This window comes from Prionailurus viverrinus, chromosome C1 (genome assembly GCF_022837055.1).
Source record: "Prionailurus viverrinus isolate Anna chromosome C1, UM_Priviv_1.0, whole genome shotgun sequence".
Lineage (NCBI taxonomy): Eukaryota > Metazoa > Chordata > Mammalia > Carnivora > Felidae > Prionailurus > Prionailurus viverrinus.
In genome coordinates, this window is record NC_062568.1 from 40,801,483 (window position 1) to 40,826,258 (window position 24,776).

General features: G+C 35.9%; 1 protein-coding gene across 2 annotated transcripts in view; it reads left to right on the top strand.

The window, feature by feature from the left end:
• Window positions 1-24,776, top strand: part of COL5A2 (collagen type V alpha 2 chain) — a 147,453-nt gene that overhangs the window by 115,068 nt on the left and 7,609 nt on the right. For both annotated transcript variants that reach the window (XM_047873650.1, XM_047873651.1), the window contains exons 26-50: window positions 413-466; window positions 1,180-1,278; window positions 1,387-1,440; window positions 1,550-1,603; window positions 2,996-3,049; window positions 3,850-3,903; window positions 6,207-6,251; window positions 6,808-6,906; window positions 7,915-8,022; window positions 8,385-8,438; window positions 10,873-10,926; window positions 11,145-11,198; window positions 11,618-11,671; window positions 12,079-12,186; window positions 12,304-12,357; window positions 12,890-12,943; window positions 13,681-13,842; window positions 14,722-14,829; window positions 16,379-16,486; window positions 17,962-18,015; window positions 19,908-20,015; window positions 20,513-20,566; window positions 22,642-22,749; window positions 23,119-23,172; window positions 24,191-24,298. In XM_047873650.1, the coding sequence (XP_047729606.1) occupies window positions 413-466; window positions 1,180-1,278; window positions 1,387-1,440; window positions 1,550-1,603; window positions 2,996-3,049; window positions 3,850-3,903; window positions 6,207-6,251; window positions 6,808-6,906; window positions 7,915-8,022; window positions 8,385-8,438; window positions 10,873-10,926; window positions 11,145-11,198; window positions 11,618-11,671; window positions 12,079-12,186; window positions 12,304-12,357; window positions 12,890-12,943; window positions 13,681-13,842; window positions 14,722-14,829; window positions 16,379-16,486; window positions 17,962-18,015; window positions 19,908-20,015; window positions 20,513-20,566; window positions 22,642-22,749; window positions 23,119-23,172; window positions 24,191-24,298 (1,917 nt within the window). The remainder of the gene's footprint in view (window positions 1-412; window positions 467-1,179; window positions 1,279-1,386; window positions 1,441-1,549; window positions 1,604-2,995; window positions 3,050-3,849; window positions 3,904-6,206; window positions 6,252-6,807; window positions 6,907-7,914; window positions 8,023-8,384; window positions 8,439-10,872; window positions 10,927-11,144; window positions 11,199-11,617; window positions 11,672-12,078; window positions 12,187-12,303; window positions 12,358-12,889; window positions 12,944-13,680; window positions 13,843-14,721; window positions 14,830-16,378; window positions 16,487-17,961; window positions 18,016-19,907; window positions 20,016-20,512; window positions 20,567-22,641; window positions 22,750-23,118; window positions 23,173-24,190; window positions 24,299-24,776) is intronic.

A 24,776-nucleotide genomic window follows, 5' to 3' on the forward strand; every position in this document is an offset into this window, starting at 1 on the left:
AACCAGGCTGGGGGAGGCCCATGATTAGCCTGTGAAGTTTGTCTAGAGGAGCCTAAGGCCACTGAGAATGGGCATTGCATAGTGGAACTGGATCCTTTTAATGAAGTGCTATTTTTACTCTCTAGAAGCTTTTTTTAAAAAGCTTATTTATTTATTTATTTTGATAGAGAGAGAGAGAGTGAGCAGGGGAGGGGCAGAGAGAGAGAGGGAGAGAGCAAATCCCAAGCAGGCTCCACACTGTCAGCGCAGAGCTTGACATGGGGCTCAAACTCACAAACTCTGAGATCATGACCTGAGCCGAAATCGAGAGTTGGATGTTTAACGGACTGAGCCACCCAGGTGTCCCTACTCTCTAGAATCTTTACCTCAGTTGCAGGTCAGCAACAAAATGACAATCACTTTTAATTTTCAGGGTCTGACAGGAAATCCTGGTGTTCAAGGTCCTGAAGGAAAGCTTGGGCCTTTGGTAAGTGACGTAAACAGAAATCCATAGCCATGATAGACATATAACGTAAGATGTTTATTTGAGGTTAATGTTTTTAATCATGTGAGTGCTGATCATATTTACATGTTTAAAATGCCGAAGCAAATTCATAGGATCTTCATATTTTAAAATTCACTAAAAATTGATCAAGTTTAATTGATATAAATGTTTGAGATTGAAGTTGCTTCTCTAACATCTGGGGAAAAAGTCGAAATTATGTATTCTTCCAGTATTGGTGAAATTTGTCTACTGGAAACATTCTCATTTCATAAGTGTCCTCCCAACTTTATAGGTTTAAGAGATAAGTAGGTATGACTTTTGGTAACTTATGTATTCTAGGCCCTTCCTTTATACCAAAAAATGTGAAATGAAGTCCCAAATTTTCATTACCGCAAGCTAGAGTAAATTAAAGAGTAAAAGGACAATTTCCTCTATGAATAGAAGAGCGTAAGGAGCCGTGAAGATGAGGGTCATGTGTAGAACCAGAGTAAAATCTCTGTTCTAAATACTCAGCATCCTTCAGCACTTTTTTTTAAAACACTCAACTGTTCTGATTCACTGAGAAAAAGATGAAGGATAATTTAAAACTTATATAACTTTCATAAGTAAGCAAAGAAAGGCAAGTGACAATTTGGGTGACCTGATATTCAGAGAGAATTTACGTAAAACTTACATTGCGCCTGTCAATTTTGTAGGGTGCTCCAGGGGAGGATGGCCGGCCAGGTCCTCCAGGCTCCATAGGAATCAGAGGGCAGCCCGGGAGTATGGGTCTTCCAGGCCCCAAAGGTAGCAGTGTGAGTACAGTGCATATGTTTGCTATCTCATCATCATCCTCACCTGAAGTAGGCATGTTATGAGCAAACTGATTGAATTTTAAGATAGTTTTCTATTCTTTCTTTTAGGGTGACCCTGGGAAACCTGGAGAAGCAGGAAATGCTGGTGTTCCTGGGCAGAGGGTAACTATACAAACGTTTCTGCCAAAAGGGAGGAAATATATATAAATATATAGAAATGACCCAAATGTCTCACGGCCTTACTTCACATATTATCTCTGTGTTTTATTAGGGAGCTCCTGGAAAAGATGGTGAAGTTGGTCCTTCTGGTCCTGTGGGCCCCCCGGTATGTGATCTTTTAGTGAGAATTACATTCACATTGCACTTTTCGATGATGTTTGTTTAAGACTTTACTTATGAGTAAGTTTCAGGGGAAGTAATGAGAAAGTGCAAGATTGAAGAATTCTAATCTTTTCTTCTGACCCCTGTGCCAGCACCTTCTGCCTTTTTAAATGGAGCGATTGGACTTTTCATTTTAAACTTCTTTAAAATGCTGATGGCAGAAGCAACCTCATTGTCCTTATGTGTCACAGTTAAGGAACATATCAACTGAATAGAATCATGTTTGACAAATACTTTGTTCTGTCTCTTATTGAAAAATATAAGTACTGAACTATACTTACATTCTTCTGATAATGTCTCATATAAATTTGTCTAAGCTAGCTGATTTTTCTTTAGAGGGACTAAAAAAGAAAGTATTTTGTCCTTTGAGGTCCATCTGCATCCTAGGATTCTAAAATTAAATATTTATCAGAAATATTTTGGCATATTTATTTGTTTATGATGGGGCAATTTAAATATCTTTCTAAAATGTTAGCTTTGCTTTCTTCAGCTGCTCTAGTGTTGAAGGCCTGATTAATAGTTCTTCTAACACTGCGAACTAAATTGGAACAGAAATTAGAGCGTCCCTGTGAAAATTTTTGTAAGCCAAAATGGTGTAAAGCAAAGAAGCAATTATTAATTTATGTGAAAAATTTCTTAAGATTCCCAGAATCCCAAAATAACGTCTTTTAGGCTTTTCTGGCATATCCTAGGACATATCTTAGGCTATATCTTGCTCTAACAGATGTGCAAAATAAATCCAGATAAAGCACAGATGCTCACAGACACAGATGATGCTGAGATGCTAAGTCTAGTTCTCCAGAAAGAGTTGGGTGTGCACTGCCTCTATAACAGCTCACTGCAAAACAAACTCTGAATGCCTTTTGCCTTTTTTTCATAAAGGCAAAAATTCTCTTCAGAGTCCTTTGAGTTAGCACAAAGAGGTACTAATACAGGTCTTTCATGAAAGCAAAGTGACATAATGCCAACTTTGGAAGAGCAGGGGACACTTGTATTACCTATTTCTATTCGATGTATGAAAGTAATGAATTTTTCCATGTTCAATTTCTCCAATTTCCTCAGAAGTTTGTGTTTGGTTCCAGACAATTTTATGTTTGGATCAAAAAATAAACATATGTCCTCAGTCTCTTTTCTGGCTTTAGAAGACATTTTCTTACCAGCAGGGACCTCAAAGAATCTCATTAAACTATTTGTAATGCTAGTTTATAATCTGGCTAAAGTGAAAAGCATGTGATTGGAAAAAAAGCAAATATCAATACTTCCAGTGGGTCACATAAACAGGAAGCAGGTGTTAAGATCTGTCTCTCTTCGTGATTTTCTTTCCTTTATGACTTAGGGTCTAGCTGGGGAGAGAGGAGAACAGGGACCCCCAGGACCCACTGGCTTTCAGGTATGTAATAATTCAGTTTTCCATGTATTCTACCATTAATTAAGCTGATTTTTTTAAATATAAAAAGATATGGTCAAATGATGTGAAATTCCACAATTTTTTAAAAAAGTCATCCCTCTTTTAGTAAATAAAGATTTGGATAAAACCCAACATTTTTGTTCAAAGGGAAGGAATAGATTTCCCCTGCAAAATGGATCAAAATCCAAAATTATTAACAAATTAAAATTTTTAGGTGTTCTTGATACCTCAAGAAGTTTTATTGAACTATTTTAAGGTTTATCTAGTTTTATTGACAAAATGTCTTAAAATTTTTCTTGAACAAATTTTCATGATTTATTTAAATATATATGGTGTGGGAAATTGTTTATTATTTAATAGCATGGATAATCATAATTTGGCAAAAAAAACCTTTAGGAATGACTTAATATTATTATTATCATTATTATTCTAGCAGCCTAAAATACTGCTTTCTGACCCATAAAAACTGGACCAATGTTAAGAATCTCCTGTTAGAGTCTTAGCTGGTTTTTTTTTTGTTTTTTTTGTTTGTTTGTTTGTTTTTGTTTTTGTTTTTTTTTTTGCTAAGTGGTGTGCAAATGAAAATCTAAACCTAGAAGCTGACTGGCTGCTGCATTATCATAGAAGATAATGGTTTTCTCATTCTGTTTTGCTTGTGTTTAAACAATATATTTTGCTTAAAAGTATAGTCATGGAGACTCCATGATATATAAAAGGTAACTTGTTAATGCTAGTGGCCTATTAAACTTTTACAAATCTACAATTTTTTTTTCTTTTTTTAGGGGCTTCCTGGTCCTCCAGGGCCTCCTGGGGAAGGTGGAAAGCCAGGTGATCAGGTAAGTTTTAAGGTAATAGTAACAATAACAATACTAAAAATTGTAGGTTCATAATATCACTTATTATATTTGAGGTTCTGTTCTGGTTTGCCTTATCTCTCTTAATCCTCAAAGCAACCCTATATATCTAGGTATCCATATAATTATTATAACCATTTTTCAGATGAGGCAAATGAGGCACACAGATGTTATGTAACTTTCCCAAAGTGACACAGCTGATATGATTTGAATCCTGGTAGTGTGCTTCCCAAGACTGTTCTTAATCCCTAAGTCTATGTCTTGTCATATCTACAGAAGTTTACTGGAGGCTTTATAAATGGTTATGAACAGATACTAACCATTTTATTTCTATTATTTTATTAAGACATCAGTTTAATTTATTTTTCTGTGAGTGATTCACTCATTCACTTAACCTTTCAACAAATATTTATCATCCCTGGCCCCCACCAGTTGAACAAGATGGACATGAGATAGAGTTTCTGGGGAGGCACTGTGTGTATGGGTGCACCTAATTCAGACTTGGGGATTTAGGGAAAGTCTCCCAGACCAGGTAATATATTTTATGAGATCTGAAGGATGAGTGATGGTAAGGGAGGAGAAGGGAAGGTAATAAAATACTCCGGGAAATGGGAACAGCAGGTGCAAAGGTTTTGCTGATCAAATTAAGGCACTGAATAAATTTGGTAAGTCAGGAATGCAGAGTATAACTTGAGGTAGAGACGAGGCTGGTGGGTGAATCAGGAGCCAGATTATAGAAAGTCTGAATTTGAATATTATTTGCTCTTATTCTTCTAATGGAAGATGATGAAAGGCTTTTAAGTAGGGAGTAGTATGACTAGATTTGGGTTTTATGAAGACCACACCACATGAAGAACAATACATTTCAGATTGGCGGCCCACTTGATACAGTTTTTGTTTTGTTTCATGTTTTTAGAAAAAGGCAAAGTTTTTTTGAGGAATTTACATAAGAGGCAGGTCCCTAAGTCAGTAGTAGCAGTGACGTTCTAGTGAGGCTGCTACCAGCCTATGTGCTGGTGCTAAATGCACAGGAAATGCCAGCCCTCCATTTCAGAGGATGCGAAGTTACCATCCAAGGACAGCTTACGCTTCTTCATGTTTCACTTTGCCTGGCAAGGTCCTGGGTTGGGGACGGAAGGTGGACACTGATGCCTTATCTAAAGTTAAGACATATCCATATGCCCAAGAGAATTCTTCTAGCAGACAAATGAAAATTTCTCATGATGGAGGATTATGATGGAAGCAAACATAACTGAATATATTGAGATTAACATTTGTGATTTTGTAAACATAGACGGTAGAGGTTGTAGTGACCATAGTTATCTGTCACCTTCCAAACTGCCAGAAATATGCTACTTTGACAAAAAGTACTCTATTCAAAATATTGCAGGGTGTAATGGTATAAATCAAGACACTATGAATAGTGCACTATCTACCACAAAATTGTAAGCAATATTATATTTAGTAATTGCAAGATGTACCATTAACTACATATCACTAAAAAATACCACATAAAGCTGATTAAACTATGAGATAAAATATTTTTCTTATAAGATAAAATATTATTGAAAGAACCCTCAGATTTGTTTATATTTAGATTTTCTTTTAAACCATATATCACTCATTAGCATACCTAAAAAGAAAATGAAAGAAAAATAATTTGATTAAATTATCCTTAAAACTTCATTCAGAACCAACCCAACTTCTAAATTACTTTTCATCTCACTCTTTGACAACCATGATTTTCTACACAACATCTTTCCTTGTCATTAGTTATTATTTTCAATCAAAGAGAAAAGTTTTGAACTTCATGACAAAATTTCCTTCAGTTAAGAACAAACTGAAACTTGTAATATATCATGACTGCACTATTTTGAACCCACAGTTCCCAGTACATTGTCCATAGTGTATAGTCAAAAAATATTTATTAAATTGAATTGGTTCTGTTTAAAAGATCAGTCTCTTTATTGCTTTTTATTTCAGTTTCATCTGTTAAAATTTGTTCATGTTAGGAAATAAAATTACTGTGTATTTTGTTGTCTCTAAAAAAACCAATGCATTATATTTCGAGATAATATTTTGCATGTTTCATTGCCCAAAATCAAATGTTCAAGTATAATAAACATTTTTTTTTAGAAAAATATTTCCATCTAATGTATGGGCTTAGTCAAAACTTCTAATATTAAATTAAAAGAAATTAGGCATGTGATATGGAAAGATTTGTAATAAATACCTAAAATTTAGCTCAAAGCAATTCTTCCGGTTTTTAAAATTATATCTTATAGGGTGTTCCTGGAGATCCTGGAGCAGTTGGCCCATTAGGACCTAGAGTAAGTATTTTCTCCTTCGTCATTAACTTTGTTTCCATTGGCTTTAGTTTTAAAAAGCATCTTTCATTATAAACTGGGCTTTATTTTAAGCATGCAGCTTCTTTAACCTGATGAAAATCAGTCTTATGAGAAAATCTTGTGCTGTGAAACTAGCACATCCTTATTCCAGGTTCATTTCTTAACACTAAATTAGAAAATTGAGCCCCGGGACTCCTGTGTGGCTCAGTCAGTTAAGCGTCTGACTTCGGCGAAAGTCATGATCTTATGGTTTGTGAATTCGAGCCCCACCATCAGGCTCTGTGCTGACAGCCCGGTGCCTGGATCCTGCTTTGAATTCTGTCTTCATCTCTCTCTGCCCCTCCTCTGCTTGTGTTCGGCCTCTCTCTCTCAAAAATAAATATACGTTAAAAAAATTTTTTAAGGAAAATTGAGCCTCAATAGTTGCTCATTTCTCAATTTTTCTCCAGTAGAAGCAGTTTTGCAGATTTCCAGAAACCTTTTTAACCTACTTTCAGATCAGTTGCTAAGACTGTCTGACATCCCAATGTTGCACTAGGGAGAACGCGGAAATCCAGGGGAAAGAGGAGAACCAGGAATAACCGGACTCCCTGGTGAGAAGGGAATGGCTGGAGGACATGGCCCTGATGGCCCAAAAGTAAGTATGGCCCTGACCAAATGTCCCAAGATTACTGCTCTGTAAACACATGACAGAACTAGAATGTGTTTCCCTTATGGTTCCAACATAATTTGATTATATGATTTTCCTCTTCAACAAATATTGAGTGAATATCTACTAGGCTTTTTCCTTGGCGCTAAAGAATCAGTTGAAAAGAAGCCTCTTTTCTGTGATGCAAATTATGGTGTAGTGTACATGGTAATACATTCTCATCTAGAAATCCATTCCTAATATTTGTTTGTGTAACTTTAACTAGTGACTTCCATTAATAAGCAGAAGCAATAAATAGAAAATTGCATAATTTATTAAGAGGTATTCCTAATTATGTGTTCCATTGTTTTTCTGTCTCAGGTTCCATAGTTCTGCTTACTAATCATATGCAAGGATGTTGTATTTTAATTATGAAAGTAGAATACATCATAAGGCAAAAATCAGTACTATTTGGTTTGGGTGCCATATTAAGATTGGTAGAAGACAAGAAGACAACTTAAGTGTAAACAATTAAAGTAGAATTTTTCATGTTCATATAACATTAGATCCTTTATCATCTTCAAGGTCCAGAGTGATTACATAGGATCTGCTTCAATTTAATCACTGAATTAGCTTGTAAGCAAGCTTAATATCGGGGGTTCATTAGAGAGAGAGTGAAATACTCTCTAAATGTAATGTCTTCATTCTTTATTAGGATCCCCATGATGTTGTCAAAAAAAGAAAAAGAAAGGCAACCATTATTTTTATTTGAATCGATGCTCAATTTCCCCAAAGAAAAAACTTGAATATATAAACCAAAAATCAAAACAGCAAAATCTTTTTTTTATTTCAAAATATCACTTCAGAGACAATTTTCACAAATGAAAAATGTAAGGCCTAAGTTGAACCATATGAAATTGCTGACATGCAACTATTTTTGGCCTACCAGAAGAGGAATTTAATGTGGCTGAATTTTAATGTTATAGTGATGAGGTCACTTATTGTTGGTTTATTTAGGGCAGTCCAGGCCCATCTGGGACCCCTGGAGATACAGGCCCACCAGGTCTTCAAGGTATGCCAGGAGAAAGAGGAATCGCAGGAACTCCTGGCCCCAAGGGTGACAGGGTAAGTCTGTTTTTTTTAGTTCATTCATTTAGACTTTCTACGTTTCTACTGAAAATGATTTCCTGGGCAGGCTTTTACTTCTACCATCCTGGGTCACAAGTCAATCAGTCTTCCTTACTTCTTTTTCTTTCTTTCTTTTCTTTCTTTCTTTTCTTTCTTTCTTTCTTTCTTTCTTTCTTTCTTTCTTTCTTTCTTTCTTTCTTTCTTTCAGAATGCAGAACGCAGAATGCCAGGCACTTTTCTAGGTTCAAGGGGATTTATCTATGAACAGGAGGGATAAGCCCCTGCCCTCATGAAGCATCCATGCAAATGAGAGAAAAAACACAATTAAATGAATAATGGTGTTTTGTGTGTTTTCCCAGGGTGGCATAGGAGAGAAAGGTGCTGAAGGCACAGCTGGAAATGACGGAGCAAGAGTAAGTGAAATCTCTCCTTTCCCAGCTAAGCAAGGAATCAATATTATCGTTATTATGTAAATTTGCCTGAACTCTCCAAAATAAAGTTCATTGTGTTTCTATAATAGTCAGGATTTGGAAAATGATGAATTTTAAGATTTGATGTTGAAAAATCATGGATACTCATTTTGCTTACTTTGAATTAGAGCAAGCCAAAAAGCAGTCATTGTTGAGGGAATGAAATAAAACACATTTTCCTGTGCATCTGAGACCAGTGCTTTAAGCAGGGGGGCCCTCTTTATCTTTTTCTATCATCTTTTTATTTCTCATGCAGTGTTTATTTTTGTTAAAGTGTTGATCTAATGAGCTGTTCTAGACCTCATTCCAGGGCAGGCACTTAGAGTTTTGCACAGCAGCCAAGTTGAGATAAATATTTCCCGATATACTGTATATTTAAGGATTACAAAATTACTGCCCAATGAATTAATTCTTTCATCAATAAAGAGGATGAAGAAGTGAAATGTAAAGAAAGATGGTTGATACCAAGGCATTGTTTAATGTCATGTGAGAAATTGACCTTTAATAAGCTTTAGGTCCTCAAAAATAGAATGCATTTGCAATTCTCAGGACAGACTGAATATGATTTTTTAGACATTAATGACATGATTCTCTCATGTAAGATAGAGCTCAGACATTCAACAGTCCCTGGAGTAATTCCTGATATTTGATGACATGGTTTGCTATTAGTTGTCACGCTGTGCCCTGGCAAGAGCAGTTGTGTCATACAGAAAGAGCTCACATCGAACCATCATTAACATATTGATGCTGCACATTGAGCCACTGTTAATACATTGTTTACATTAGCTTTTAATAAAAAAAAGTAAAATACAGACAAGTTTTAGTCTTAGCGGTAATTTAACCCTTTTTTCTTTTTCTAACTATCTACTTAAGCGTGACACGCTTAATTTAACGAATTACAAACACGAGATATTTCTTCCCTTTTAGTTAACTCTAATGTTTAACTTCATATTTCAAAAATGGTCTAGGTAAATCTGGCATATTGTTTGTATTTTATGTCATAGATGTTCTATAGTGCATAGTAAAGTAGTGCAGTACTGTTTGAAGGCATGTTGCATTGACTGTATTTTAAGGTGAATTCTGAAATACATATCTATTGTTTCTATGAACTAACTTTGAAAATGCAGTGTGATAGGAACAGGACTTAAGCAATGACTGGTTTATTTTTAGTAATGACAATACATTGCTTTAGGGAGGAAGCAGAGCAGACCATTTATTGTAATCTCATAGTAAAGGGGAAAAATGAATAACATGCTTTCTCTGCATGAAAAAAAAATGAATTTAATGAAGTGATCCTCATATTTAATCCAATTCTTTAAGGAAATAGATTAGGGAGATTATTGAAAGATTATTGTTCCATTATAGATCTAGAGAACATGTGATCACAGTTTTCTTATGTCCTTATAAGAGCATAAAAACATGAAGTAATTTTTTGTTTTTTAAATTTCTTCCATAATACATACAAAAATTAAAAGACAAAAGAATATTTAGTCTGCATATGTAGAGGCAATGCACAAATATCAGATAGAAAACCCATTTTATTTTATTTTTTTTTAACGTTTATTTATTTTTGAGACAGAGAGAGACAGAGCATGAACAGGGGAGGGGCAGAGAGAGAGGGAGACACAGAATCTGAAACAGGCTCCAGGCTCTGAGCGGTCAGCACAGAGCCCGACGCGGGGCTCGAACTCATGGACCGCGAGATCATGACCCTTGCCGAAGTCGGACGCTTAACTGACTGAGCCACCCAGGCGCCTCAGAAAACCCATTTTAGAAAAGCCTCCAATACAGTCAAGCAGTTTAAAGATTGTGACCACATACCAAGAAGACATGGTTTGAACCCCCATGTGATAGCGCCCTAAGCTCTGAGCCTAAAGGACTCAGCCTCAGTGTGGCTGGGTAGTTACACTCCTTGTGGTCTTAGGAGAGTGTAGAAAACTCAATGCTTTATCAGAATTTCACTTAAAAAAATAAAATAGAGTGATATTTTGTTTGTATAATTTAAGAATATAGTATCCTATACAAAAGAAGAAAAGTTTTTTTTTCAATCTGTTCGCAAATTTCAATATTAAATAGGCTAAGAAACGTAGAAATATTGTGGAAAAATAACATTAATTTAGAGCTAATGTTTGAACACAGTATTGTATTATGTATGGATGAAAGAGATTAAGACACTTTGTGGAGAAAATTCCAGAAGTTGTTTTAGAGTAACTAGAAAAATCTTAACAATATACAGATTATATGACTTGTTGTAGACAATGTTTTGCAAAGGCAACTAAAGCAATCACAAAATAATACATTCTTTGAATGTTTGCATAATCATGGGAAATTCCATGCATTCTTTTCCTCAACATACCTATGTTCTATTCATTAACAGGGTCTTCCAGGTCCCTTGGGCCCTCCAGGTCCTGCAGGTCCCACTGGAGAAAAGGTAGTATCATAAATTGGTATTTTGTGGACTCAGAATCATGGAGTCTGGATGATAGCTCTTTCTCATAATGTTTTCTCTTTCCTAATATGTAGTCGTTGGGCCAGATCATCTCAGAGTTCTCCCCCACTGTCTGCCCTACACACAGGGCTCAGCTTCCCCCAGGTGTATTATGTTTTGTTCCTGCTTTGGACCATAACCATCTGACATCTGCTTTCTAGGGTGAACCTGGCCCTCGAGGTTTAGTTGGGCCTCCCGGCTCCCGTGGCAATCCTGTAAGTGACAGTATTTTGATGTTCTTTAGAATGGGGTTAAGCAGAAAAACAATTCATCATTTTGTATTGATGTTTATATAAAACCTTGCTTGTTGGGTCAGGCTACTTAGAACTTCCTAGTTTTCAGTGTTTATAGGAGACTCAAAAACTTAACAGTCTGTAATTTTTATGCAATCTATTAAATCCAACTAAGCAGTTCATTTACCAAATAATTAAGCTTTTTTGAGACTTCAGACATTGGAAATTTTGCTATATGGCCCTTATCTCTATCTCACCCTTAAAAGTCTTCCTTAAGAAATAAGTCTAATTCATCTACATATACATTTCAAGATCCTACAAGTTTATATAATTATATTTTTAAATACTGTTCCCATTTAGAATAACGTGTGAAAACGACAATAACACTTCTCTTATCCTAGGGCTCTCGTGGTGAAAATGGCCCAACTGGGGCTGTTGGTTTTGCTGGACCTCAGGTATAATTTCCAAATATCTCTAATTTACAGTGGGCACTCCTCTTGCTATAGCAATAGATTTAATTAATCATCATTGTGATATGTACTGAAGATATATTAAAGATTCTGGGAAGTTTACAGGTTTCTGGGCATATTCTCATTTTCAATACATTTTTCTCATGAGTGGCACTAAAATGCACTATTTAAAATTCTATACTTATTTGTTTTAATAAAAATGTGGTGGGATAACTTATTTTTTCAGACTGTCTTCAAAGATCCCACGAGGACATTTTTCCTTCTGTGCTTTAATACCGATCACAAAGCACCATTTTACAATATAAGGTTAAGTGATATGTTAGTAATAATTACTGTGAAATAACTTGTCTACAAGTATTATAATCAGTTGCTTATTTATACAACTGATATAGGGTCCTGATGGGCAGCCTGGAGTAAAAGGTGAACCTGGAGAGCCAGGGCAGAAGGGAGATGCCGGCTCACCTGGACCACAAGGTCTAGCAGGATCCCCAGGCCCTCATGTAAGTTAAAAGAAAAATAAAAACCAAAAACTTGAGTGAAGTACCCAATGTTTAGACTTTGTCTTTAGCCCATTTTGCTTTACTATAATGATCTTTTGTTTCTGTCTTTCTATATAGGGTCCTAATGGTGTTCCTGGACTAAAAGGTGGTCGAGGAACTCAGGGTCCACCTGTAAGTTGCTTTGAAGCTCTGGGAATTACACGCAGCTAGTCACAGATACTTGGCACTTTGTGACCATATAAAAGTTCATCTGAAGCTGTAACAACAAATTTTTACTTGGATAACAAACTATAATGGAAAGGGCACTTAAATGGAGATCTGGGTTACAGTTAGTTTTATGATCTTGGAGACCCAGCCACCTCATATGTAACATAAATAATATATTACCTATTGAAGACGTAGGTAATGAATAACAGAGAATTGCTTTACAGAACTCTGTTATGCAAAATATTAATGTGATTCTAGTTCTAGTCTTGCGCACATTTGTATACGTTCAAGATAAATGGAAGGTGGAAAGAGAAAAATAGCATCTTTCCAACCGATTAATTCTGATCCATTCTTGTATAGGATAAAGAATAAATTTATTGTTTACAACAAGAAAGGGAATCTAAAGGCCTAAGTATCCCTGTGAAAAACTAGGTCCCAGAAAGAATATGTAATTAATAGTTATTTTAAAATGTCTTATATGATATTATATTTCTAGGGTGCTACAGGGTTTCCTGGTTCTGCCGGCAGAGTTGGACCTCCAGGCCCTCCTGTAAGTCACTTCAGTAATTCAGATCATTAGTAGTGAAGCCATCACACACACACACACACACACACACACACACACGCACACACACACGATAATACACACAAACACACATATATGTACACATTATATAGAAATATATATATATATATATTGAGTTATTTTTCATTCTTTTATTTAATCTCTTAATGATTAACCCATGTAAACAACCCTTATCCTAAGAATTCATACATACTGGTATCTTGTCAAAGTAAATTCATCTTTAATCATCTTTAAATGAAAAGCTCATTTAAAAGTCCTTTTTAGCCCCAATGTTTTACCATTATTCCGTTTGGGTACTAAATACTAACAGTATGGTGTGCTAATAATCATTTCCTTAAGTTAGGCGGCATCTCTGGAATTTAGTTAAATAAATGATATTATTTCATTATAAGATTAGACCAGATAGAATTAAATGTTATATATTTATTAATGGAGCAGAACCTTAAGAAGTTTGAAAAGTCAAGTTAATTTCAGCACACTTTTGGTATTGACTCAAAGGTAATTGTCTGCAAATAATTTAGATTTCATCCTGGGAAATGAATCTGCAGCTGTGTTTGGTTTAATTTTATTTAAATCCAGTGGATGACTGATTATCTAACAGGAAAAATGGACCCGAGAGGCCTTTGCATCAAGCATCAAGTCCTCTAATGTGACTTCCACTTTGCCCCCCCCGCCCCGGGTTTCTTTCTGTCTTATACTAGGGAGCTCCAGGACCTGCAGGGCCCTTAGGGGAACCTGGGAAGGAGGGACCCCCAGGTCTTCGTGGAGACCCTGGCTCTCATGGGCGAGTGGGAGATCGAGGACCAGCAGGTCCCCCTGGTGGCCCAGGAGACAAAGGAGACCCAGGAGAAGATGGGCAACCTGTAAGTTTCGCATCTTTGTTCGAGGCCACCTCGAATAGAGATATTTACAATAGAAATCCATAATATTCACTGCCACAAGGAAGCTATTTATACATTGGCCTGGGTCCTTTCATAAATCCTTATGCCCTATATGTTTTTAATTTACAATTCTCAGCTCTAGAAAAAAAGTGTAAGTATAAAATATAACAGTAATGGATGTGGTGTTCAAAAACCAAACAAGAAAACATTCTTTGTTAAATATCTGAGCTGGATAAGGTAAATTTTTAAAAAGTACATTATTTTAGGGGTACCTTGGTGGCTCAGTCGGTTAAGCATCCAACTCTTGATTTGATTTCTGCTCGGGTCATGATCTTACGGTTTGTGAATTCGAGCCCCGCATAGGGCTCTGTGCTGGCAATGTGGAGCCTGCCTGGGATTCTGTCTCTCTCTGCCCCTCCCCCACGTGCTGTGCACTCTCTCTGTCTGTCTCTCTGTGTCTCTCTCTCTCTCTCTCAAAAATAAATAAATAAACTTTTTAAAAGTACATTATTTTATTTAATATCTATATGTCTCAACACTAATGTGTTTAGATAGGTCATTATTTATTTTATTTTTAAAATTTTCTTTATCTTTTTAAAAAGAGGAAGAATATTTGCGTGAATAACATCTCTTTTATTCCATTAATATTCACATCACTCTTCATGTTTCTTTGCAACTAATGAGCCATTTTCACCTCGAAACAATGTTAGAGGCTCTGTGTGAAGTATAAATTAGGACTACTCATGTATCATATGGTTTTATGAAACAGAGAATTTTTTTCTTCTACTGAAAAATTTATAAAGCCGTGATCTATTATGAAGTCCCAGAGAATTTCTAATTATAGTTTATCCTCACAATTAGGGTCCGGATGGTCCCCCTGGTCCAGCCGGAACTACTGGGCAAAGAGGAATTGTCGGAATGCCAGGGCAGCGTGGAGAGCGAGGCATGCCCGGCCTGCCAGGCCCAGCGGTGAGTGGTTGTGTTGGTCAGTATTTTATCTGATTATATAATTTGTGAAGAGAGAATTTATTGGTGTGAGTGTGTGCTTAGTAGATTTAAAGTCTTTTTTAGACACACATTCTGACTATCTTAAAAACCTTTGACTTTGAATGTCAAATTCTTTACTTAAGTACCTTACAACAATTTTGAAAAATATATTTACTTAACCCTGGGACTAGAGAAGTAGACAAATAAGGATCTGGATTTTTGATGACTCTAAAGCTTTCTTCAAAGATTAAAAATATCCATGGAGCTAAAGAAGGGGGATAATCTCCTCTGGTGAGTAGGTAGCTGCTTTTTGAATAAACATGCCTGACAAAAACATTCATACTTCACAGTTCAGAGGGTAAGTTTTCATAAATCATCAAAGGGAAGAGTAGTTGAGCTAAAGTAATATTGGAGGTGAAAGTGGGGTGAGCTATAAAGGTGGACTCTGAAAGTAATCTCCTCTTCCCTGGAGGGTGCTAAGAACTTCATATTCCCTGGGATGTGGATAAAAGTTTGCCTCACTGTTAGCTTTGAAGAAACTAAATTTTACTGCTGAAAGCTTACATGCTTGTGGAAAAGAAATAATGTTTTTATATGGAATGTAGACAGGGAGATGTACTGCTGAGACCTTGGAACTGGGGGAATGTGGATAGAGGTCTGAATCCAGCAAACTAGGAGTTAGGGGATATTTTTTTGTTTCAGAAGTAAGCCAAGGAGGGGCGCCTGGGTGGCTTAGTTGGTTAAGCTTCTGACTCTTGATTTCGGCTCAGGTCATGATCTCATGGTTGGTGAGATCAAGTCTGTGTTGGGCTCTGAGCTGACAGTATGGAGCCTGCTTGGGATTCTGTCTCTCCCTCTCCCTCTCTCTCTCTCTGCCCGCCACCCTACTCATGCACATATGTGCTCTCTTTCTAAAAAAAAAAAAAGAAAAAAAGAAAAAAAGTTGTCTGACTTTTGATTATGGCTCAGATCACGATCTCAGGTTGTGAGATCAAGCCCAGAGTCAGGCTCTACGCTGTGCGTGGAGCCTGCTTAAGATTCTCTCTCTCTCCCTCTCCCTATGCCCCTCCGCAGCTCATTCCCTCTCTCCCTCCCTAAAAAAAAAAAAAAAAAAGAAGTGAGCCAAGCCCAGAAGTAAAATCTCCTCATAGTGAGATCAAAGTGCCAGGATACAGAAATAAAGTGAGTAAATAAAGTGGAAGTGAATGTGGATGAGCATGTCTTACCAGCAATGTAGATTCCTTTAGAGCAGCCAGAACTGACTATATAACACATTTGAATCCAAACCACACACCTGAACTGATGGCAAAGGATGCTTTTTAGTCGCTGGGATATGTCAGAATGACTGTGATAATAAGCGAGCATGCCTCTAAGGAGGTACTACAATGATGTGGATGTTGTGGGATAATGGACAATCACTGTGGAGAAGGAGGGACTGAAGTGCCATTTGAAAAAAAAACACAGCCTTTGTGTGAACTGGCATTTTTACATTTATTCAGAAGCCATTGACATGTTTATACTTTGATTTCAGGGCACACCAGGAAAAGTAGGACCTACTGGTGCACCCGGAGATAAAGGTCCACCTGGACCTGTGGGACCCCCAGGCTCAAATGGCCCCGTAGGGGAACCTGGACCGGAAGTGAGTGCTGCAATGAAAATAACTCTCCTTATCTGGGTGTCATGGGGACAATTTTTTGTGTGTTTGTTTGTTTGTTTGTTTGTTTTAGAAATCAATTTAGAAATTTAGAAATTGATTGCACATGTGATGTGAAGGAAGTTTCTTAGTGTTGTTATTTGATGTCCTTTATTTCCCAGGAAAGTAGACTAAATGATGACAAAAACAGAAGGTAATAAGACTGGTACTTTGCACTGACCCTTCATCTAGTCTAGAGCCAAGTGTTTTAGTTGATTTAGGTTGTTGCCAAATTATTTTGAAGGGGAAAGGACATGTTCATTAATCTCTTTCCTTGTTATTTCATTCTATAATGGCATATTTGTCAAAATTGCCAAGTTCTGTGGTGATAGGATTAATATAACTATTGCAGCTTGCAAAAACAGAGAAGTAAGAGAATTTTATTTAATTATCATTCTAAAGTAACATGATGCATGTCCTGATCCCTAAGTGTCATTTGAGAGGAACTCAATTTTTGAAAGGTGATTTGAGAAGTTATAGGTTGGAATCCCCTCTGTACAGTGCTTTAATGAGTCATTCCTGGACAGTGTTGCATTGTCTGGAAAAAGTCAATGCCTTTCAGAGCAGTTTTTGGTCAAATGATAAAAACAGACTTCTGAAAAAAAAAAAATAAAGAACATATATTTCACCAAGTTATTTAAAATCTAAACATAGTTGTTTTATTTTAAAACTCTAAGGGTATTGTTTGGATAAACTTAAGATATGAAAGTAAGGAAAACCATTCACTGGTAATACAGACAAAACATAAAATGGCAAGAATGTAATTGTTGCCTGTGTATTTCAAAGGATTTGAGGATCCCCCTTGCCCTGTTTTAAAATAAAAAATAGACATCAAGAATTTAGATTAAGTGCAGGAGGCATGCCAGGAGTGTCTGGAGGGGGTGGGTGGTTCCTGCTGGTAGAGTTCCTCCCTCCTTCTGGCACTCCCCCCTCTAGCCCCACTATTGAAGAAGATCATTAAGCCAACCTGAGCATAGATTAAGTATTGTTCCACACAAGACACTGAAGGACCCAAATTTGTAGCAAATTCCATGGTAGTTTTAAAGTTTAGCTGCCATGGTAAATAACTGGGCATTCTTCATGCTTCAATATGGAATATGTGCACAGGGAAGGTAATAACATTACACTTTATAAGCACTGTATTGTAAGTGGAAAATGCAATGTCTTCAATAAAACTGTATTAAAGTTGGCACAAAAAAGTAAGAATGTGTTAATAATTTTACAAGCAATTCCAAGTAATAGAAAAGATGTCAGAAGACTTTCTTTGACTAAAATTTCCATAAGTGCTAATTTATAGTTTATAGAAGAGAAGTGGAAAACATGCTGTAATTTTTCTGGCAATTGGAATTGGTGGGTTATTATTATTATTATTTTTTTTGCATTACTCAGTTAACTCATTTTTTAAATATGATTCTTTATAGGGTCCAGCTGGTAATGATGGCACTCCGGGACGGGATGGTGCTGTTGGAGAACGTGTAAGGGCATTTTCACTAATTAGAAAATCTGCAGTCATGTATTTTTAAAATTTTTGTAATACTAAAGAGTAAAATCTGCCTTTTCTTTCATAGCTTCGGGGCAGCCCTGATTTTTCTGATAGTAGCTACTTTTTTTTAATGTCATAATTTAGATAGATCTTGTAAATGAAATGAGATTTGAATATGCAACAAAGTGAGATGGCATTTCTTATTAACTATGGGAAAGCAAATTGCTTTCATAGTTGGTGCAACATGAAGGTTCTGGATGAGGATACAGATAAAGTAGTCTAAATTGCAAACTCATTCAAGAAGTATGAACGCAGAAATAGAGTTGTGTGACATCTAAATTTCTCTACTCATCTCCTAAAGTGAATACCACATGAGGAAATAAACCATGTGGCTACCTAAATATTTATATATCTCATGATGTATTTGAAATCCCATGACTGCTGAACTGAAAATATCACCAACTTTATTTGAAGTTCCAATCCCTCCTCTAACGTCTATTATGACACAACGGCTCTTTTCATTCTGAGACCTCATCATGTAGCAGAATGGGGTCTGCAGTCAGACAGACCTCAAGTAGAATCTTAGTTCCTTAAGTTACTGGCAATGAGGTCTTGAACAAATCTTTGGAACGTCAGTTTTCAAATGCTTTAAATATGATCAATACCTATTCCACTGGACATTTGTGCTTTAAATAACATGTTTAGAGTATGGAGCTTTGAGGACTCTTGGAGTAAGCCCCTCCCCTCATCTACCATAAAGCCAGAGAATGCAAATTCTCTTGGCAACTGGGTTTTTCCCTTGGTCAGTATACATTATGCAGTGCAATAATCTTCAAAGATTTTTCTGATGCATTCCCTGGTTTAATTTCGATAGTCTGTGAAACCCTATGCACAATTTAAATTGTCATCAAATTTTATTTTAATTCTAAATTTAAATAGTTGCAAAAGGAGTAATTCCTGGTAAATTCTAAATGTTTATGTGCTTTCAGTATTTTTTTTTCAAAATCTTGTATTTGCCGATTTAGCTTATTCAATGTATTGTATGTCCATTCTCTAACCTAATGGCCAAGGTTTATCCTGGTTGCCAGACTAATCAGTCCAATAAGACTTAATTTCTGTCAGCAAAATAGGTCTGACTCCATTTTTCAAGTCAAATAATTATGATATAACATTGTTTATATATAATAATAATAATCTCATCTCTGACTTTCTTAAGGAGACAATAAGATTTGGAGCCTTGTCATAGTTGGGTCACCTGGATAAAATAAGCAACATCCTCTTTCTTTCCAAATATCCCTGCTTTATTCTCAAGAGAACTATGAATTCTGGAAAAGTCTTTAGTTTTGTGCCCTGAGGTGTTTACTCCTTGGGGGCATTGCATCATAAAAAGATTGCAGACAGATATTAATGTCTGTTTTTTCTTTCATAAAATGGGAGAGGAGTAATTATTAAAGAGGAAGTAGGGAAGGATGCTTCAGATCAGTTTTCTGAGATATCACTTATGGAGATGAAAATCTAGAAAGTGGTTTCCTTAAAATTTTCTCAGCTTTCACACTCTGGAAAGTCTCTGTTTACCCCAATTTAATGGATACACTTGAAGACTGCTGGTGTAAGAAACACGTAAATTCGGGAGCTGACGCTGCTATGCTCCAGCAGTCCTGACTATAGGAGGAGTAGGGTGAGAGTGAGGGGGGGGGGGAGGACATCTGAAATTGGGGTTAACAAGTCAATATAAGTAAAATATTTAAGTAAAGTATAAGTTGAATAGTAAAAATGAGTTTTAAAAGAGGTATATATTTTATTTTCATGAATAGCATGAGCATATAGAATGCCATTATTTTAGAATAAATATCGAAAGAATAATGCCATGGATCTTCTCATCAGGGTGATCGTGGAGACCCTGGGCCTGCAGGTCTGCCAGGCTCTCAGGGTGCCCCTGGAACTCCTGGTCCTGTCGGTGCTCCAGGAGATGCAGGACAAAGAGGAGATCCGGTAAGGAGAGTCAATTTCATACTGACAGTTATAAATATCAGGAGGCCATATTGTGAGCGACAGGTACGCCTGCATACAATCATACACGTGCACTTGATTAAGCACTCTATACAAAGAATGACAGCCAATTATGATTTAATTTTTTAAATCTTAATGGAAAACATTTGGTTTCTAATAGATATTCAAAAATCCTGATGTTTTGAGTTTCAACATCTAAAAATGTTGTGATGTATAGGAAATGTAGTAAGTATGCATTGTGTTAAATTTAAGCAAGTAATGTCCTACCATAGTGGACTAAGGTGATCTTCATTCAGTGAAGTCAATTAATAAATGGACTAAGTAAGTGTCATTGTATACCTAAGGACATTAGCTTGATTTTAATCAATTAGCCATAAGAGTATACACATAGATATACAATTTACATATTTGTGAATCCTATATCTATATAGTATACGCATATTTTTTTACATACCATTTTTTGTGAAAATTTCTTCTAGGGTTCTCGGGGTCCTATAGGACCACCTGGTCGAACTGGAAAACGTGGTTTACTTGTAAGTTCTCTGTTTTTCTTTAAAAATAAAAGTCATCTCACAAAAAATACACTGCCGAAGAAGCACAATTTAAGATTCATCAATGAAAATCAGCGAGTTCTTCAAACTTTGGACAAAAATATTAATTTAATACCCAGGAATTTGTATTTGTTTCTATAATTCAAACATATGTCCTCTGAGTTTCACTGTTAATTCTTTCAGTGGTCAATGAAGACTTTTAGAGTCACAGGTTTCTCCCAAAATAATAGGAATAATAGTGCCCTTTTTTCAGAGATTTTCTGAGAATCACATAGAAAATGGGTTTGAAATCTCTTTGTAAACTTGAGATGTGCTAGCCAAATATGTTTTAATTTCAGCTAGACTACCCTGCCCATGTTCTGATCTTTTTGCTATTTGCAGTTGCCTCCAGGTTAATGATTATTATATAAATGTTTTACAATGAATGAATCATGTCTGATGGGCAGTCTAATAGGCCATGTTCCTTTGACACTCATTATATGAATTAATCTCTATATCGATGAAGAAAAATTATAGAATAAATTCATGATATGTTATTAACTCATATTTCTCAGCTTTGATTTGAGCCTGACTGGAAATTTCATAGTTACATAGCATGTCAAGTGAACGATTTTCTAACTAGTTACAAAAACAACATGATTTATTTTTCATGATTAAATGAATTTTAGCTAATAATTTAAGTAGGTGTTTTCTGGTTTAGTTTATTTTCATTTTAAAAATTTTAGGGCATTCCCAAAATAAAAGAACCTCTCTAACATGAAAGTATTCAGGCTGATTTTAGTATTTAAATTTGTATTGTTATGTAGAATATGTAAAAGTAACTGAGAACTAATTTTATTATAAAAAGATTCACATACTGTTTGACAATTAGGATGTACAAATTTAAAAAAGGGCGGGGGGAGAACCAAAAAAATAAGAACAAGAAATATTCAGAGAAAAATTAACCTGAGAGCCAGTCTATTTGATGATATTTTTCATTCTCTGAAGTCAGACTGACAGTTTGAATGGTCTTTAGGAAAACTAAAGAGAGCAGAAGCTGTTGCTATATAGTACGTGACCCTATGCTTCTTGGCCATTTACCATGAACCACTGGACCCCTGGAGCTGTTTCTATTTCCTAAGACTTAAAAAACAAACAAACAAACAAAAACAACCAAATAAAAGGGAGGCCCAAGACTGATCAGACTGATCTGTTCATTCCCACCTCTTCTCTAGGCACAGCTTCTCAGCACAGCTCTGTGCTGACAGTTCAGAGCCTGGAGCCTGCTTTGGATTCTGTGTCTCCCTCTCTTGCTGACCCTCCCTGGCTCGCACTCTGTCTCTCTCTCCCTAAAAAATAAAATAAACATTAAATTTTTAAAAAATACATCATTTTAGTGTAATGCAGGATAAACATTGAAAAAACTGAATCATTAGGAAAGCAGTATTATATATCTTATGTTTTTAGCGATCACCTTCATTTTTTGAGAAAAAAGGACAAAAACTTCTAGGTCTAATTCTATAAGTAACTATGTTAGTTCATACAGTAGTCCCTCCTCCCCTATTTTGCTCTGTGGGTTTTCAGTTACCCATAGTTAACTGCAGTCAGGAAGCAATTAATCCTCCTGACATATTATTAGAAGGTCAATAGCAGCCTAATACTACGTCACAAGGCCTACATCATTCACCTGGCTCATCTCATCACATAGGCATTTTATCATCTCACATTATCACAGGAAGAACAGCGAATATAGTACAATAAGATATTTTGAGACAGAAGGACCACATTCATATAACTGTTATTATAGTATATTGTTGTAATTGTTCTATTTTATTATTAGTTATCGTTAATCTCTTAATTCATGCCTAATTTATAAATTAAATTTTATCATAGGTATGTATGTATAGGAACAAATATAGTATATATAGTGCTCAGGTATCCACTGTGGATCGTAGAACTTATCCCCCATAGATAAGGGGGGACTACTGCAAGATTGTACTAAATACAATTGTAAAAATTAAAATTGTAGTAAATTGTAATCTTAACAAGCAATATCCATTCCATGACCCTATTTCTAGGGACCTCAAGGACCTCGAGGTGACAAAGGTGATCATGGAGACCGAGGTGACCGAGGTCAGAAGGGTCACAGAGGTTTCACTGGTCTTCAAGGTCTTCCTGGACCTCCCGTAAGTTATTCCTTGAAGTATTATTTGCCTGCTATATGAAAATACACAGGTATCTTGACATGAATATTTATTTGTCTATAAAATGGTTGGACTTTTTGTATCTTATTTTCTTTTTGAAGCATATCTTGATGAATATTTAATTACCCAGTTGCCCATTATAATTTGCCAATATGTATATATGTCAGGATATATGTTCCCTTACTCCTACAGTTTAGTATTTGTCAACTTATGTATACATCATAGAGACTGAAGACTTTAAGAAATTAGCGTATGCTGCTAAAGTCAATGAGAGCACATTTTTTAAAAGGTGAGAATGGCAAAATGTAGGTGTAAATATTTTGGCAACATTTTTTACTTTTTCCTACTTAGGGTCCAAATGGTGAACAAGGCAGTGCTGGAATTCCTGGACCATTTGGCCCTAGAGTAAGTAACGAAACCTAGTAGGTTGCTGGTGTAAATAATAATGCTGTTGGTAACAAAATGCCTGGGCTTCAGTATCATTTCATGGCATTGAAGCAGGAGTCAGGCCCAGGCTGTCTGCAGTTGGAAGCAAATACATGAGACAAACCATTCAGCAATTACCTTTACGTAGAAATATTCTGAAATATGACATATTACTTCATGGAACCATGAAGTACCTAGTGTGCATATACTCATCTGTTACTTCATTTTCTTACTCTGTGTTCATAGAAATTTCCATTACATTTGTACTCTTTGGGAATATATAATAGGACTTACCATGAAGTAGAAACAGATTTTGAGGCTGGATATGTTTTTTTTTTCTTTAAGTAAGTGAGATACTTTCCCAGAAAGTATGAGTTTGCATAAGCCTAATTTGGAAGCAAATCATAAAATGAAACCAATATTTGAAGCTTTTAAAAATTCTACATTAGTGTTAATCCTGCCTCCAATAGGCCTCCAATATGCCTCCAATTAATGTCGTAAGACAATTGATACATAGTTATTTTAAAAAATCATTGGAAAGAATTTCTGCTATGTCTAAATACAGTGTAAACAAATCATACATAACACTGAGATGTGATGAGATCCTGGGGGATACACACAAATTTAACTTATATCAATCCCTATAACTTCTGTCATTTTCTTAGTCCTAAGTTAATTAAGTTTTTAATTAACTTTCCAATATATGAGATTTGATGAAACAGCCTTCTTCCAAAAAAAGTAGATAACCAGTCCATTAAAGTTTTTAACTGAATGCTGGTTAAAACCAAAGCTGAATGCTTTGAGCAGCTTGTATGATGGAGAGTTCATGTATGATGAAACAGGGAATATTAGAGAGCCAGAACTCTATTGACTAGTCGTTAGGAATATGCATGAGAAGCCTTTGTGACAACTCCATAAGGAAAATAATTCTTTGATTAGATGGTCATTGTAAACGTTTTCTTCATAGAATCTAAAATACAGTCTTTGTTTCTGGCAGGGTCCTCCAGGCCCAGTTGGTCCTTCAGGTAAAGAAGGAAACCCTGGGCCACTGGGGCCTATAGGGCCTCCTGGTGTGCGGGGCAGTGTCGGAGAAGCAGGACCTGAGGTAATCACAGGGGTTTGCATGCAGGTGATGCTATTGGTTCCCATCGCTTAGATTCTATCCAGGGAACATCTGTGCAGCATGATGGACGAGAGATTTAAGGAACTCTGAAAACAAACCTAAAAGTCACATAAGAGCTTGTCTAAGTAACTCAAATATTTTAATACCGATTATTCAGAGTATGTAAAATTAGAGTCCAAGCTACCAAATGTAACTTGACTTCATGTGACATCAAGGAGAGAAAAGAGCAATTATAATTAAAATTATGAAAATGTTGCTTTGCTTTCAATGGCAATATGCTAAATGTGAGATTTGATAAATATAGTCATTCATGGAAATGTTAGAAAGGGGAAAGTATGAAATTAAAAGTTATTCTCTATTGAAAATGACATTTAGAAAGAATTTAAATTAAAACTTTTTTGAAAAAATTTCCAACAATATGAAGTTGGGAAACATCCTCATATATCTGCCATGCACATGT